This window comes from Rana temporaria, chromosome 2 (genome assembly GCF_905171775.1).
Source record: "Rana temporaria chromosome 2, aRanTem1.1, whole genome shotgun sequence".
Taxonomy (NCBI): Eukaryota; Metazoa; Chordata; class Amphibia; order Anura; family Ranidae; genus Rana; species Rana temporaria.
Genome location: NC_053490.1, coordinates 286,174,055 through 286,186,221, shown reverse-complemented (window position 1 = coordinate 286,186,221; position 12,167 = coordinate 286,174,055). Strand labels below are relative to the sequence as shown.

The 12,167-nt window shown below is 45.2% G+C and overlaps 1 protein-coding gene across 3 annotated transcripts in view; it reads right to left on the bottom strand.

Moving 5' to 3' along the window:
• SRSF10 (serine and arginine rich splicing factor 10) overlaps nt 1-8,865 on the bottom strand; it is a 30,330-nt gene extending 21,465 nt beyond the window's left edge. The window contains exons 1-2 of one of the 3 annotated variants that reach the window (XM_040337186.1): nt 8,670-8,865; nt 889-993 (exon numbers count right to left, since the gene is read on the bottom strand). In XM_040337186.1, coding sequence (XP_040193120.1) covers nt 889-993; nt 8,670-8,734 — 170 coding nt within the window. In that variant the 5' untranslated portion in view covers nt 8,735-8,865. Of the gene's footprint in view, nt 1-231; nt 573-828; nt 994-8,669 lie in introns of those variants that run through there. The other 2 variants (XM_040337188.1, XM_040337187.1) reach the window with 2 other exon arrangements.
• Between the last annotated feature and the right edge of the window lie 3,302 nt (nt 8,866-12,167).

Genomic DNA, 12,167 nt, shown 5'->3' with positions numbered 1-12,167 from the left:
TACCTTTGAAATCTAACCTACTCTGAACTGAAATTTGGAACATCTATTAAATACAAACTGCACGTGTGTAGTGTTTATACATCACAATTTTTATCTGAATGGAGGTGGAAAAGCCAAACCTTAATAAAAATAAAATGACAATCTTGAGCCACCTGCAAAGTTGCAGTATGCAGACTGATAACTAGTCAAACCCTATTGCTTAGACCCATCCATATCAAGTTGCGTACTTACACAAGAGGACACATGAAGGTAGGATACATAGTCTCCTGTAATCTTGGTCACCATTCAACGACATCTTGACCTTTTATTTCTAAGAGCTTGTCAGAAGGACGTGTCAGGAGGGGCTTCATGCTTTTATCTTTAACTTTCAAATATAACTTTCCCACTTTTGTGAATTAAGCGAAGCTTTGACTCCTATTTGGCTTGTCCTTCCAGCTTTTCTTTTCCCAATTTCCCTTTTATTCTTCAAGCCTGATCATTAAGGGATCTTTGCTTTGTCTACTTGTCTCTACTCTAAAAGTTCTTTTCATGCTTTCTCTGTGGTTTCGCCTTTAATGTACAGCTTTACAATTCTGAGGTAACAACAGAACAGCAGAATTAGGAAAAAAAGATTTAAAGTGAAGGAAATCATCTATCCGTAACTATAAGTGGACACAATAAGTTGACTGGATTTTTTGCAATATTTACTAGTAAACTAACTACTAGATCTTTGTTAGTTTTACATTGCACAGAAGTTAAAAATCAAAGCGTGCTGGTGAATTACTTTGTAATATATAGAGAGCAACATAAAAAGGGATTATCAAAGCAATTCGTGTTGTGTGCAGTTACCTCTCACACAATCTTTAACGAAATTTTCCCTCATAACCCAGTTGAGAGAAGAAAGGATATTGAACATATGCGAATCCCCTGGGACGTCGCGTGTAGTAATCAAGGGGGACATATACATCAACAATAGGGCCATATCGACCAAATTCTCTGCGAATATCTTCAGACCTGAAATAAAACATGTAGTTTATATTTAATACTTTGAAAAACACTGCCAAAACCTTGCAGCTATCAGAAAAAAAAAATAGGTTTACATTTCTCGTTTTTGGATATCAAACTGCATTCACATTTTTGGGTGAGGAAAAATCCATTTTTACTTGTATAAAACTTGAATCCTATATACAAGTTTATACAATTGCCTTCAGTTATTAGCATACATTCAATTTTCACATGCCAGTGTTGGTCAAAAGTAAAAGGAGAAAATAGACTTCTTGCGTAGAAACAGAAGACATGTGTAGGTCTGCAAAAATCAGAAGAGGATGCAAACCTTTAATTATTTTAAACCATTAACATTTGTCTGCCTTTAGGTATAAATTGTGATTCAATCTGAAAAAAATAAATAAAAATTGATTGATCCAGACAAGATGCTTGTGTGAAAGGACCCCTTAAAAAAGGTAGCTTTACTATCACTAATCTATGTAATTCCATTGTTCTATTTCATGCAATTTAGCCTCCACAATTCTAGAGGTGGGAAAAAAAAATGCTTTTTAAGTGGAGTTTCACCCAGAAATGAACTTCCGCTTTTCAGACCCCCCCCCCCCCCCCCCCCGTGTCACATTTGCCACCTTTCAGGGGGAGGAGGAGCAGATACCTGCGCAATACAGGTATTTTGCTCCACTTCCGATTCCCTTACCGAAGATGACGGCGATAGATCAGCTCCAGGTGCAGACATTGCAGGGGGTCCTGGACAGGCAAGTGTCCTTATTTTAAAAGTCAGTATCTGCAATATTTGTAGCTGCAGACTTTTAAAAAAATATACAAGATTTGGTGGACCTCCGCTTTAAGGAAAGCCAGACGGTTCAAATGGTAGCAAGAAAGAAATTTGCACAATTCCCTCATTACAGACAGTCCCGACAGGGGAATCCCTCCCGTTAAGCAATTTGTCTGCGCCCAGCGGGGGCGGCATCCATAACATACGTACAAGATCTAAGTCACTAAATTTAAGTGGATGTAAATCCCAATTCATTAAATTTGACCTAGGCACATATCTGTAGCATTTACTTATGTCTCGCCAAAGTCCCGTTTCTGTGGTTTAATGCCTTTATCAGTATAACTTCTGACAAGTTCTCAGAGAAGGGAGATAACAGCTAAAATCTTGTTTTGGGGTGGGTGTTATAAATAAATTACCAGAGAGCCTGTCTTATCACAGTACAGCTCATTTCTCTGCCTATGTGGATTGGGTGTGTGTACTGGGAACAGATTAAATGTTCCACCCTAAAATCAGGTGTAACATGCTCCCAAAAGGTGAATTCATTGTCTAAATTCATCTTTTCAAGAGGGATTTCACTTTTCATAACTAGAAGCCTTTCCAATGTATTTTCTGCCCAAGCCAAACCAATGTGCACTCCGTTGCCTCATTTATAGCAGCTTTAAATTTTCACCTGCGTGTTAAAAAAAAATGCTTTCAGGTTCCATCATTTCCTGTAGTAGAGCATATTCCATCATTTACTGCCTTGCTGAATCACAGAATAGGGCATGCTTACCAGTCTGGACCACACCTCCCTCATTACTATGCCAGCTCTTATTTCTAGCCACTTTCTGTAAGATTCGATTGTACAATCTTCATTAGATCTCCCATCAGCTATGTAGCGCAAGGGCCTGATTTGATACAAATGTAATAGATTGTTCAGATGTGGGCTCCAATTCTATACTATAAAGGCAATTGTGCAGTCAAATTGCATAGTGTACGGCCATATTCGAATGGGCTGTCCTACATGATGATGCAACAACCACCTCAAACAAGCTCCAGAATGTTTTTTGTTCCCCCTTTTAGAGCACTGTTCTTGTGTATACACCCCAACTTCACTTTCAGGTCACATTTACACCTAGCATAGTGGGAGTGCATGCAAATAACATAGCCTATTGTTTTCAATGGGCTGTCCTCCACGTGGCAAAGTAGCTCATAGGACATTTTGATGCGTTGCGATTTGCACATTTTGTCGAGTTTGACGCTTGTTCCTTCACATGGAAGAAAGGTGCATGTGCTTCTCTGCTTGGAGTGCAACTAGTTCATTTTAGGTGTACAAGCTATACAAATCTGATTGTACAATCTCCTTTAGATTTATCAAAACTATACAATGAGAGGAAACACCATCTATCCAATCACTTTTTATCCCGTCAGGCAGGCCTCATCGCTACATAGTTGATGGTAGATCGCAAGGATTGTACAACGCATGGTGAGCTTTACAGACTTCCAGGGACACTTGTTTTCAAGCTCTGCTCCAAAGAGGTTGTTATCGGATCACTCAGCTCCTACAAATGAGCAACATTACGCATAAAAGGTGGCAAGATACAAAAAGGAGGAAGACCCTGGCTGTGTACTGAGTGAGAATGCCATTTATTCCTAATTGCAACCCTCACGTATCCAAAAATACAGCGGGTTTGAGAACCTCCATGAACCTGCGCAAACGCAGCGTGCAGAGCCCCAAAAGGTGCAAGCCTAAAACTGAATGTTACCCTAAATATTTGTGTGTTCACATTTATGTATTTTAAAAAAGACTATTTTCATGTACCTTTTCCTACTGAATTACCTGAGGTCTGCTCTGGGAGTTTGTAAATCCAACAAAGATCAGCGCTTGCAGACAATGGCTGAGAGGGGCCAATTATAGTGTTCTGGTGAAGGGGGACATGGCAGCCCCCAAGGCAAAACACAATAGCACAGCGTGGGGAGATTACTGCGCCAACATTGCTTGTGCTAGTACGGCAAAGTGCATTTTTTTCATTCAGCCTCCTGGGTTGGGAAAAAAAAAAAAAAAAAAAAAAAAAAAAAAAAAACCCCTTTGTGTGCCCAGCTTTACACGATCTGCTAGCACGTGTACATCTTTAAAAGTTTGCAAGTTGAAGAGCTGTATGTGGGGGACTTACTGTAGTTTGAGACTGAGCAAAAAACATTCTGCTGCATGCAAACGTATAACAAAACTATATTAGCTTTGTTCACATCTGTGTTTTCAAGTACATTTTGGATGCTTTTTTTCCCCGGTAGAAGCCGTAAAACTACTTCCACTGAAGTCTAAAGCCCAAAAAAAGTCATCCTTCGCGTATAACACATTAGAGGTCGACCTATATATTTTTTCCCCAAATTAGGCCGATATTTAACATGGCCACTAGCGGTGCCACGGCTCCGGAGCTAGGCCGAAGCCGTGGCCTTTCCTGATGCTGTGACCGTGGCGGCAATTCGCGGATTGCTGCCGCGGTCACAGCATCAGGAAAGGCTGCGGCCTAGCTCCGGAGCCGCGGCCATCTTGGTACACCCAGCGTGTCGGCCCTCCTCTGTTTACACCCACAGAGGAGGAGGAGGGGCCCGCGCACGTGGGACACCGCTCTCTGGTGTCTGTACTAAGGGGGGCAGGTCTGTACTGAGGAGGGGGGGTGTATATACTGGAGGGAGAGGGGGTCTGTACTGAGGGGGGTCAGGGTGACACTTTTTTTGCACCAGTGCCACCTGCCAGTGCCAACTAAAGCCATCAGTGCCATCTGCCAGTGCTAACTATTGCCATCCAGTGCCAACTGCCAATCAGTGCCACCTGCCAGTGTCAATCAGTGCCATCTGCTAGTACCATCTTTCAGTGCCATCCAGTGCAACCTGCCAGTGCCATCTTCCAGTGCCAAGAGCCAGTGCCACAAAAAAAAAATTGGCCTAAAATATCGGCCGCCCCGATTTCTAAATATCGGCATCGGCCAAAGAAAAACCCATACCGGTCGACCTCTACAACACATTAGCTTTGCACTGATACCAAGCATTTGCACAACCACTTGAGGAAATGCCCTGATACCTTTAAACTCGGTTCACATATGCGTGGGCAGGCCTGCAGTGCAGTTCAGGTGCAATTCCGATGCAAAATGTGTACGATATTAGAAATCTCACACACTGGGGCCTTTCACTTCTGAAAAACGCACAGTGTCTTACGGAGCCCCTCAGGGATCCCCTTTGTCGCCAGTACTGTACAACATCTATCTCCGCCCTCTTTTTGAAATCATTAGTAACCAGAAGTTACTTTACCACTCTTATGCAGATGACGACACAACTATTTTCACGTATGCAACAAAAAGGATCATTATCTCAGACTAGAGCAATGCCTTCCTATGATAGACAACTGGATGACAAAGTTATCTTAAACTCAACGGTTCGAAAACAGAACTTCTCCCGTTTCACGCCAACCGAAAAAATCATCCCGAACACAACATGGACACCCCCGCTCATTCTGGGTAAAACGATCAAACCTAGCACCAAAGTCAAAAGTCTTGGAGTCTGTTTCGACACCAACATGACAATGGATGCACAAAGAGGGTCAGTAGTCAGCGGATCGCACCAGCTGCTGCGCCTACTACACAGACTCACCCCCTTTATCCCGAAAGACGACATTGAAGTCGTGGTTTGAACAATTATCAATTCCAGACTTGACTATGCACTCGTCTGCAAGTCGTTCAAAATACGGCCGCTCGATTAGTGACCTACAAAAACACTTTCAAGGCACTCTGCCTTGTGCATAAGTGTATTCAAGGAAACACCCCCAATATCTATGCGAAAAAATAAAAGCTCACAACCCCATTCGCGTTCTGCGATCCACCAATCAAAATCAAAATCCAGGGACCTTGTCTGTGGAACGATCTACCAACCACCATTCGGTTGGAGGTGAACCACTTGGCCTTCAGGAGAAAGATTAAAACCCATCTCTTCCGAGGTCAAAGGGGCTCTACGCATGGAATCGATTCAGCGCCCAGAGTCGATTCAGTTCGCATGTGTTGCACTATATACGTTTTTTCACTCACTCAAATCACACTGTAGACAGCCCATCCGTGAACAGGCTGTAAAAACAAACTGAAACAAACATGAAAACTGATGTCTCCGCAAGACATCTGGGTTTTCCCATTGTGCAGAAATGGTGTAAATGAGCCCTAACAAAAAACTGTCAACTGACACTAAGACGGGAGGTGCACTGACGGTATAGCAGCAGCATTCAGCCACTAGCTGAGCGGTTTTAACCCCCGCTAGCCGTGCAACGGATCGCCACCGATCCGTGATCCGAACGGGTCACCCCGTTCGGATCGGCACACCCTGCGATCCGCGGAGCGCTCCAGAGCCTCGGCCTAGGAAAGTCCCCGGCTTCGGCCTAGCTCCGGCCATCTTGCTCCACCCAGTGTGCTTGCCAGAGCCCAGTGCGACACGCCTCAGCGCGCTGACTTGTAGTCAGCGCGATGAGGTGTGTCACTCTGTGCACTGGGCTCTGGCAAGCACACTGGGTGGCTCTGATCCGTTTTTGTATCCGTTGCACCCCTATCCAGGAGGAATCGGTATGGAATCTCTCCAGCTTGCTGTTACCCTGCTCTGTTACCCAGAATGCACTCTGACTCATGCTTGTGTTAATATTTTTGGTTACAGGCATAATGACCCTCTATTGCAGAAGTAGGCAAATGCACAGTACATCCTCTAGTTGTAGAACAACAAGTCCAATCATGCCTCTAGAATAGGTTAAAGAAAAGCTGTTTTGCCCTAAATGTGCAAGCATAGGTTTGCTTTAAAGGCTATGTTCACCTTTAAAACAAATATTAAATCACATGATTTTGCATTTATTATTTTTTTTAAATGAGCCTGCAGAGCATTGCACTTGCCTTCAGCAGATCGCAGGTGCAATGTCAGGCTCTGGTTTTGTGCCGTATTCCCATTGGGCTCTCTGTTACAAGATTAGAGGAAGAATGAATGAACTACAAGCGTGCTGAATAATGCACTTGCAGCCAATTCAAACTACAAGCATGTCTGCAGACTAAAGTTATTTTCATCACAAAACGGAGCTTAAATACAGTATATGTAAATCTGACGGACTGTTTACATGTTAAATTTTAAAAGCCGCAGCAAACCTGCTGACCTTACATGGTTGCTAATGTGACAGAACAACTGATATTCACATTTAACTAAATCTGAAAATCAGAGGTGTTCTGTCACATTAGCAAATAGCAAGAATGTGAGGTTTGCTGCGGCTTTTAAAATGTAACATGTAAACAGTCCGTCAGATTTACATATACTTTATTTAAGCAAATAAGCTCCGTTTTGTGATGAAAATAACTGAATCTAAAACTCTGTTGGATGTAACAAGATTAGTCTTTTTTTCTTTATTGCTGATCCGAAAAATGATCCGATCCGTGACTCCTGATCCGAGGATCGATCCGTGACTCCTGATCCGATCCGTGAGTTTTTTTGATCCGTTGCACCCCTACTAGCCGCCAAAAAAGGGTTATTACCGCTGGCAATGCGCCTCTGGAGAGGCATATTACCGCGGTTTCCCATTGCTTTCAATGGGAAGGAGCAGTAAACACACCACACCAAAGATGCTGCTAGCAGGACTTTTGGAGCGGTCCCGCTAGCGCACCACTCCAGTGTGAAAGCCCTCGGGCTTTCACACTGAGACTACACGGCAGGAGATTTTATGGCAAATTTAGGCTCTATTTTTTTTAGCACTAAAACGCCTGAAAAACTCCTCAGTGTGAAAGGGGTCCAAAGATAATGGTATCAGTGAATACTTGACAAAAAGTAAATCGGTACTCATACATTTTGGTAAAAAAAATAAAACACCGTAGGAAACGGTACAAATGTACATATAAGAAATATGTTCAGTGCATTTCTAATCAATGGCAAATAATCTAAACGCATAGATGTAAGCCTACCCCGAGAGCTGGTTCATACCAGAACACTCACATTCCTTGGCAGACTATTTGAATGGACTGCTAAATTCACCGAAAACATGGGGGGGGGGGTAGACATGCAATAGTCACATAGAGTGTGGTACCCTGCAATTTGTGGGGTGTCATTCCCATACCTCCCAACTTTTTGAGATGGGAATGAGGGACACCTATCAGCAAAAGTATTCATGCATATGACACACCCCCTGAAAGGAGAATTGTACAAGATTGGTTAAAGTTAAACCGAGTGCTTTTTTTTTTTAACCACCACTCCTTTATATTGGCTTTTGAAATTTACTACAAGTGCAGAAATCAGATGAAAAGGTTTAGCGCTGGAAAACACTGATAAAAAGTGCATTTTATATACAACTTTATAGATCAGACCAAAATAAGGGACACATGGAGAACAGGGGGACAGTTGGGAGCTATGCATTCCTTTCTCTTACAAAAAATCTGTAGCACAAAGAAACAGCTTTCCCCAGGTTTTAGAGTGAACCAGCCCTTAGGAAGTGTCTACAACTGAGCATGCGTAGTGTTCAGCGGTGCAAGACAATCTAGCATTTTCTGACAAATCGATGAACCCCCCCCCCCCCCCCCCCGTAGTGTGAACAGGCCATTTTACAGATAGCCAACCAGCATTCTATAGACAAGACCGGGTTCCCCTTCATCCGAGAACCCATGCCAAGGCCTGTGCTCTAGTAGGCGGATAGCGGTGAAGCGCGCGCACCCCCTCCCCCCGTTACACACTCCCATGTGCTGGCATCACACACGGGTCATACTAAGGCCTACAGCCCGCCAAGTGGAAGGGGACGACGCACAGCTCACACACCACCTACAAGGGGGCGATGTGCACCAGGGGTGTCGCCGCCATTCCGCTCACACGGTAAGAAGACTCCAGCGCACGTTGTGTAGAAGCCCGCCTTCCAGGCCTTTCCTCACCCACCACTCACCTGATATCATCTGCTATATTACGGACGAAGAGAGACGTGTTTGGGGGCCGCAGGTAACGGGACATGATGTTATCGGACGGAGGACACGGCGAACCACGCTATAACAAGAAGGACCGCTTCACGCCGAAACACAATGGCCGTCACTTCTCCTCTGATCAGCGCGAGACTTCCCGAGGAAAGGGCGGAGCAACGAGTGTGTGGCGGGCGGGAAGGTTCGCGCGCTAACTTAGTAATGGGCGGAGCTCCGCTGTGACTGAGCATACCAGGAGGAGGAGAAGGGGGTGACGATATCGGCGCTTTCTGTTTCTGATTATTCCCTTTGTGTCACCTTACATGGAATATCCCGGCCTTTACCTAATTTACATTTGGTGTGTGGCTGGAACAGATACATGTCCTGTGACACGTCCATAGAGTCTATATCTCAGCGCAGAGACGGCTGGTGCTCACATTTTTTGGGGGGCCCAAACTGAAAAAAACAAAACATGAAGCCCATCAAGCGCAGGCACTGTACCCTATAAAATGCCGCCACTGTGCCATCAAACGCAGCTAGTGTGCCCATCAATTGCTGTCACTGTGCCAATCAATTGCCACCAGTGTGCCCCATCAATTGCTGCCAGTGTGCCCCACCAATTGCTGCCAGTGTGCCCATCAATCGCTGCCAGTGTGCCCATCAATTGCCGCCAGTGTGCCCCATCAATTAGGGTAATCAGCAGGGCTGAAGTCCTGCGGGAACGCGTGGGAACGGAGTTCCTGCACTTTTTTCACAGCAGGAACGCAGTTCCCTTTGCAGGACTAGAACAGCCGAGAGCAGCCGAGCCAATCCTTCACTAAGCGGCGATGCCCAGCTCGAGTCACTGTCAGGGGCAGGCGAACCTTAGTAATCCTTTATGTTACTGCCCGCTTCCTGTATATGGATTCATCGGGTAGTGTGCGGGTATTCCGTCACTTCCTCGATGCCGCAATGTCTCCTGGGAGCTTTTGTCATTGTTCCCAGGAGACATTGCGGAGGTCTGCCGCGAGTTATTGCGGGATTTAGAAAGAGCTGTTTGAAAAAAAAAACATGCGGTTTAGTAATTATGCATATGAGCGTATCATTTTTTTTTTTTGGTGGGGGAGTGGATCTTGGGTGGGAGTTCCCACACTTTTTTCCCCAGGACTTGTCCTCTGGTAATCAGACCCGAGCACCTGATTGGCTGAGACAGAGGCGGCTGTATGCTTTGTGAGGCCTTATGCCGCGTACACACGATCGTTTTTTGTGATGAAAAAAAACGTCATTTTTTCTCATGAAAAAAAACAAAGTTTTTCAAACGTCATTTTAAAAAACGATGTTGCCTACACACTATCGGTTTTTCAAAATGCTCTAGCAAAGCGCGGTTACGTTCAGCACGTACGGCGGCACTCTGTTCCATTCAAGCTCGCGTCATAACTTGCTTCTGAGCATTGTTTTAAATGTCGTTTTGGCCTACACACGGTCATTTTTTATGACACAAAAAACAACGTTTTGAAAAACGACATAAAAAATTGAAACATGCTCGAATTTTTTTTTGGTCGTTTTTCAGAAGACATAAAACAACGTTTTCCCCACACACGGTCATTTTAAATGACGTTTTTAAAAATGTCGTTTTTTTTTCATCACAAAAAACGACCGTGTACGCGGTATGAGGCAAAACTTGACATGGGACCCTACTCTCGCCCATGATGGGAAAAATAATTCAAGGACAAGAGCCACTTGAATAAACACTGAATAAACAGCGAACTTAAATGGCTTCCCTAACGCAACACTGAGTAAACAGCAAACGCATAGCATTGCACCTGCTGTTTACCAATTTGGAAGCCTAATAGAGAATATGGCTCTAATCAGGACGCCTATTAGAGCTGACGACTCTAATCAGGCACTTACAAAAACACCCCTGCTGCTTTAAATTTAGATACCCGGCACCAGATAAGGGGCCGGACACCTGAATAGGGGGCGGCAGCGGCGACCATAGATAGATTCATGCAATGCATGAATCTATCTATTGGTAATAGAGAGGGGGCGGCGCTCCTGCGCCCTGTATGGACACACCGCCACTACTGCAGCCAGTGTATACATAATGTGGAGTTTTCTTCGTTTCCTCTCAGCTCCTATTCTGTTGCCAGGAAGTGGGGGGGGGGGGGGAATCTGCACCTTTAACCACTTATGGACCGCCTAACGCCGATATACGCCGGCAGAATGGCACGGCTGGGCACAGGCACATACCTGTACGTCGCCTTTAAGAGCCCAGCAGTGGGTTGCGCGCGCGACCGGTCTGAAGCTCCGTGACCGCGACCGCGGGACCCGATGGCCGCCGGTGTACTGCGATCAGGTCACAGGAGCTGGAGAATGGGGAGAGGTGTGTGTAAACACACCTTCCCAGTTCCTCTGTGTGGCAGTGACACTGATCGTCTGTTGCCTGATATCAGTGACGTCACGCCTACAGCCACGCCCCCCTACAGTAAGAATCACTCCCTTAGGGCACACAACCTGTTAGCGCCACCTAGTGGTTAACCCCTTCACTGCCATTGTCATTTTCACAGTAATCAGTGCATTTTTATAGCACTTTTTCACTGTGAAAATGACAATGGTCACAAAAATGTGTCAAAAGTGTTAGATGTGTCCGCCATAATGACGCAGTCATGAAAAAAAATCGCTGATCGCCGCCATTACTAGTAAAAAAAATATTAATAAAAAGTGTGCATGGGCCATAAGGCTCAGAGCCCCACCCAACAGACAGCAAGTCTGTTCCTGGGAGTCACGTGGACTCCCATCCATCTGAGAGGAGTCAAAGGCTGCATGGGTGCAGCCAGAGCATGTATGTCTGCAGGAGGCAGATGTCATTGATGATTGAGCAGCAAGGCGCTCATATGGAGTAAGCTAGGGGAGAGCTTAACTCAAGGAAACTGTTTGTTCTGAGGAGCAGACCTAAGGCCTAGGCTAAAGGCCTGAAACAGCCGGATGGCAAGAATGAAAGCCAGGAGGCTAAAGTGTTGAGTATGCAAGATACAGTAATGGTGGAACCCCCCTGTGAGGGCTACTGATGTATTTGTGAACTTTTTGTGCTTTTAAATAAAAGTGGGCCCCCAGGCCCTTAAAAATTCTGTTCTGGACTGGCGTATTCTCTAAAAACGCACCTACCGCTGGAGTCTGATCACCCCAATCTTACAGTGGCTAATTAGCCACTCGACTACTTGTGCAGGTGGCTGGTACCACCTCTCCCAGGGTCTACCGTCCCATTGCAGAGCTCGGGAGTGATGCAGCCAGCGGCGATGGTTGCCCTAAACCAGGGGTCTCAAACTCAAATTACCTGAGGGCCGCAAGACAAGTTTTCATATCCCATGGGGGGCCACATGCAAACTTTCAAACTTCAAAAACAGTACTGGTGTCAGCGGACACATTATTAACCCCCAGCACTGGTGTCAGCAGATGCATTATTAAGCCCTAGTATTGGTGTCAGCAAACACATTATTATCCCCGACCAC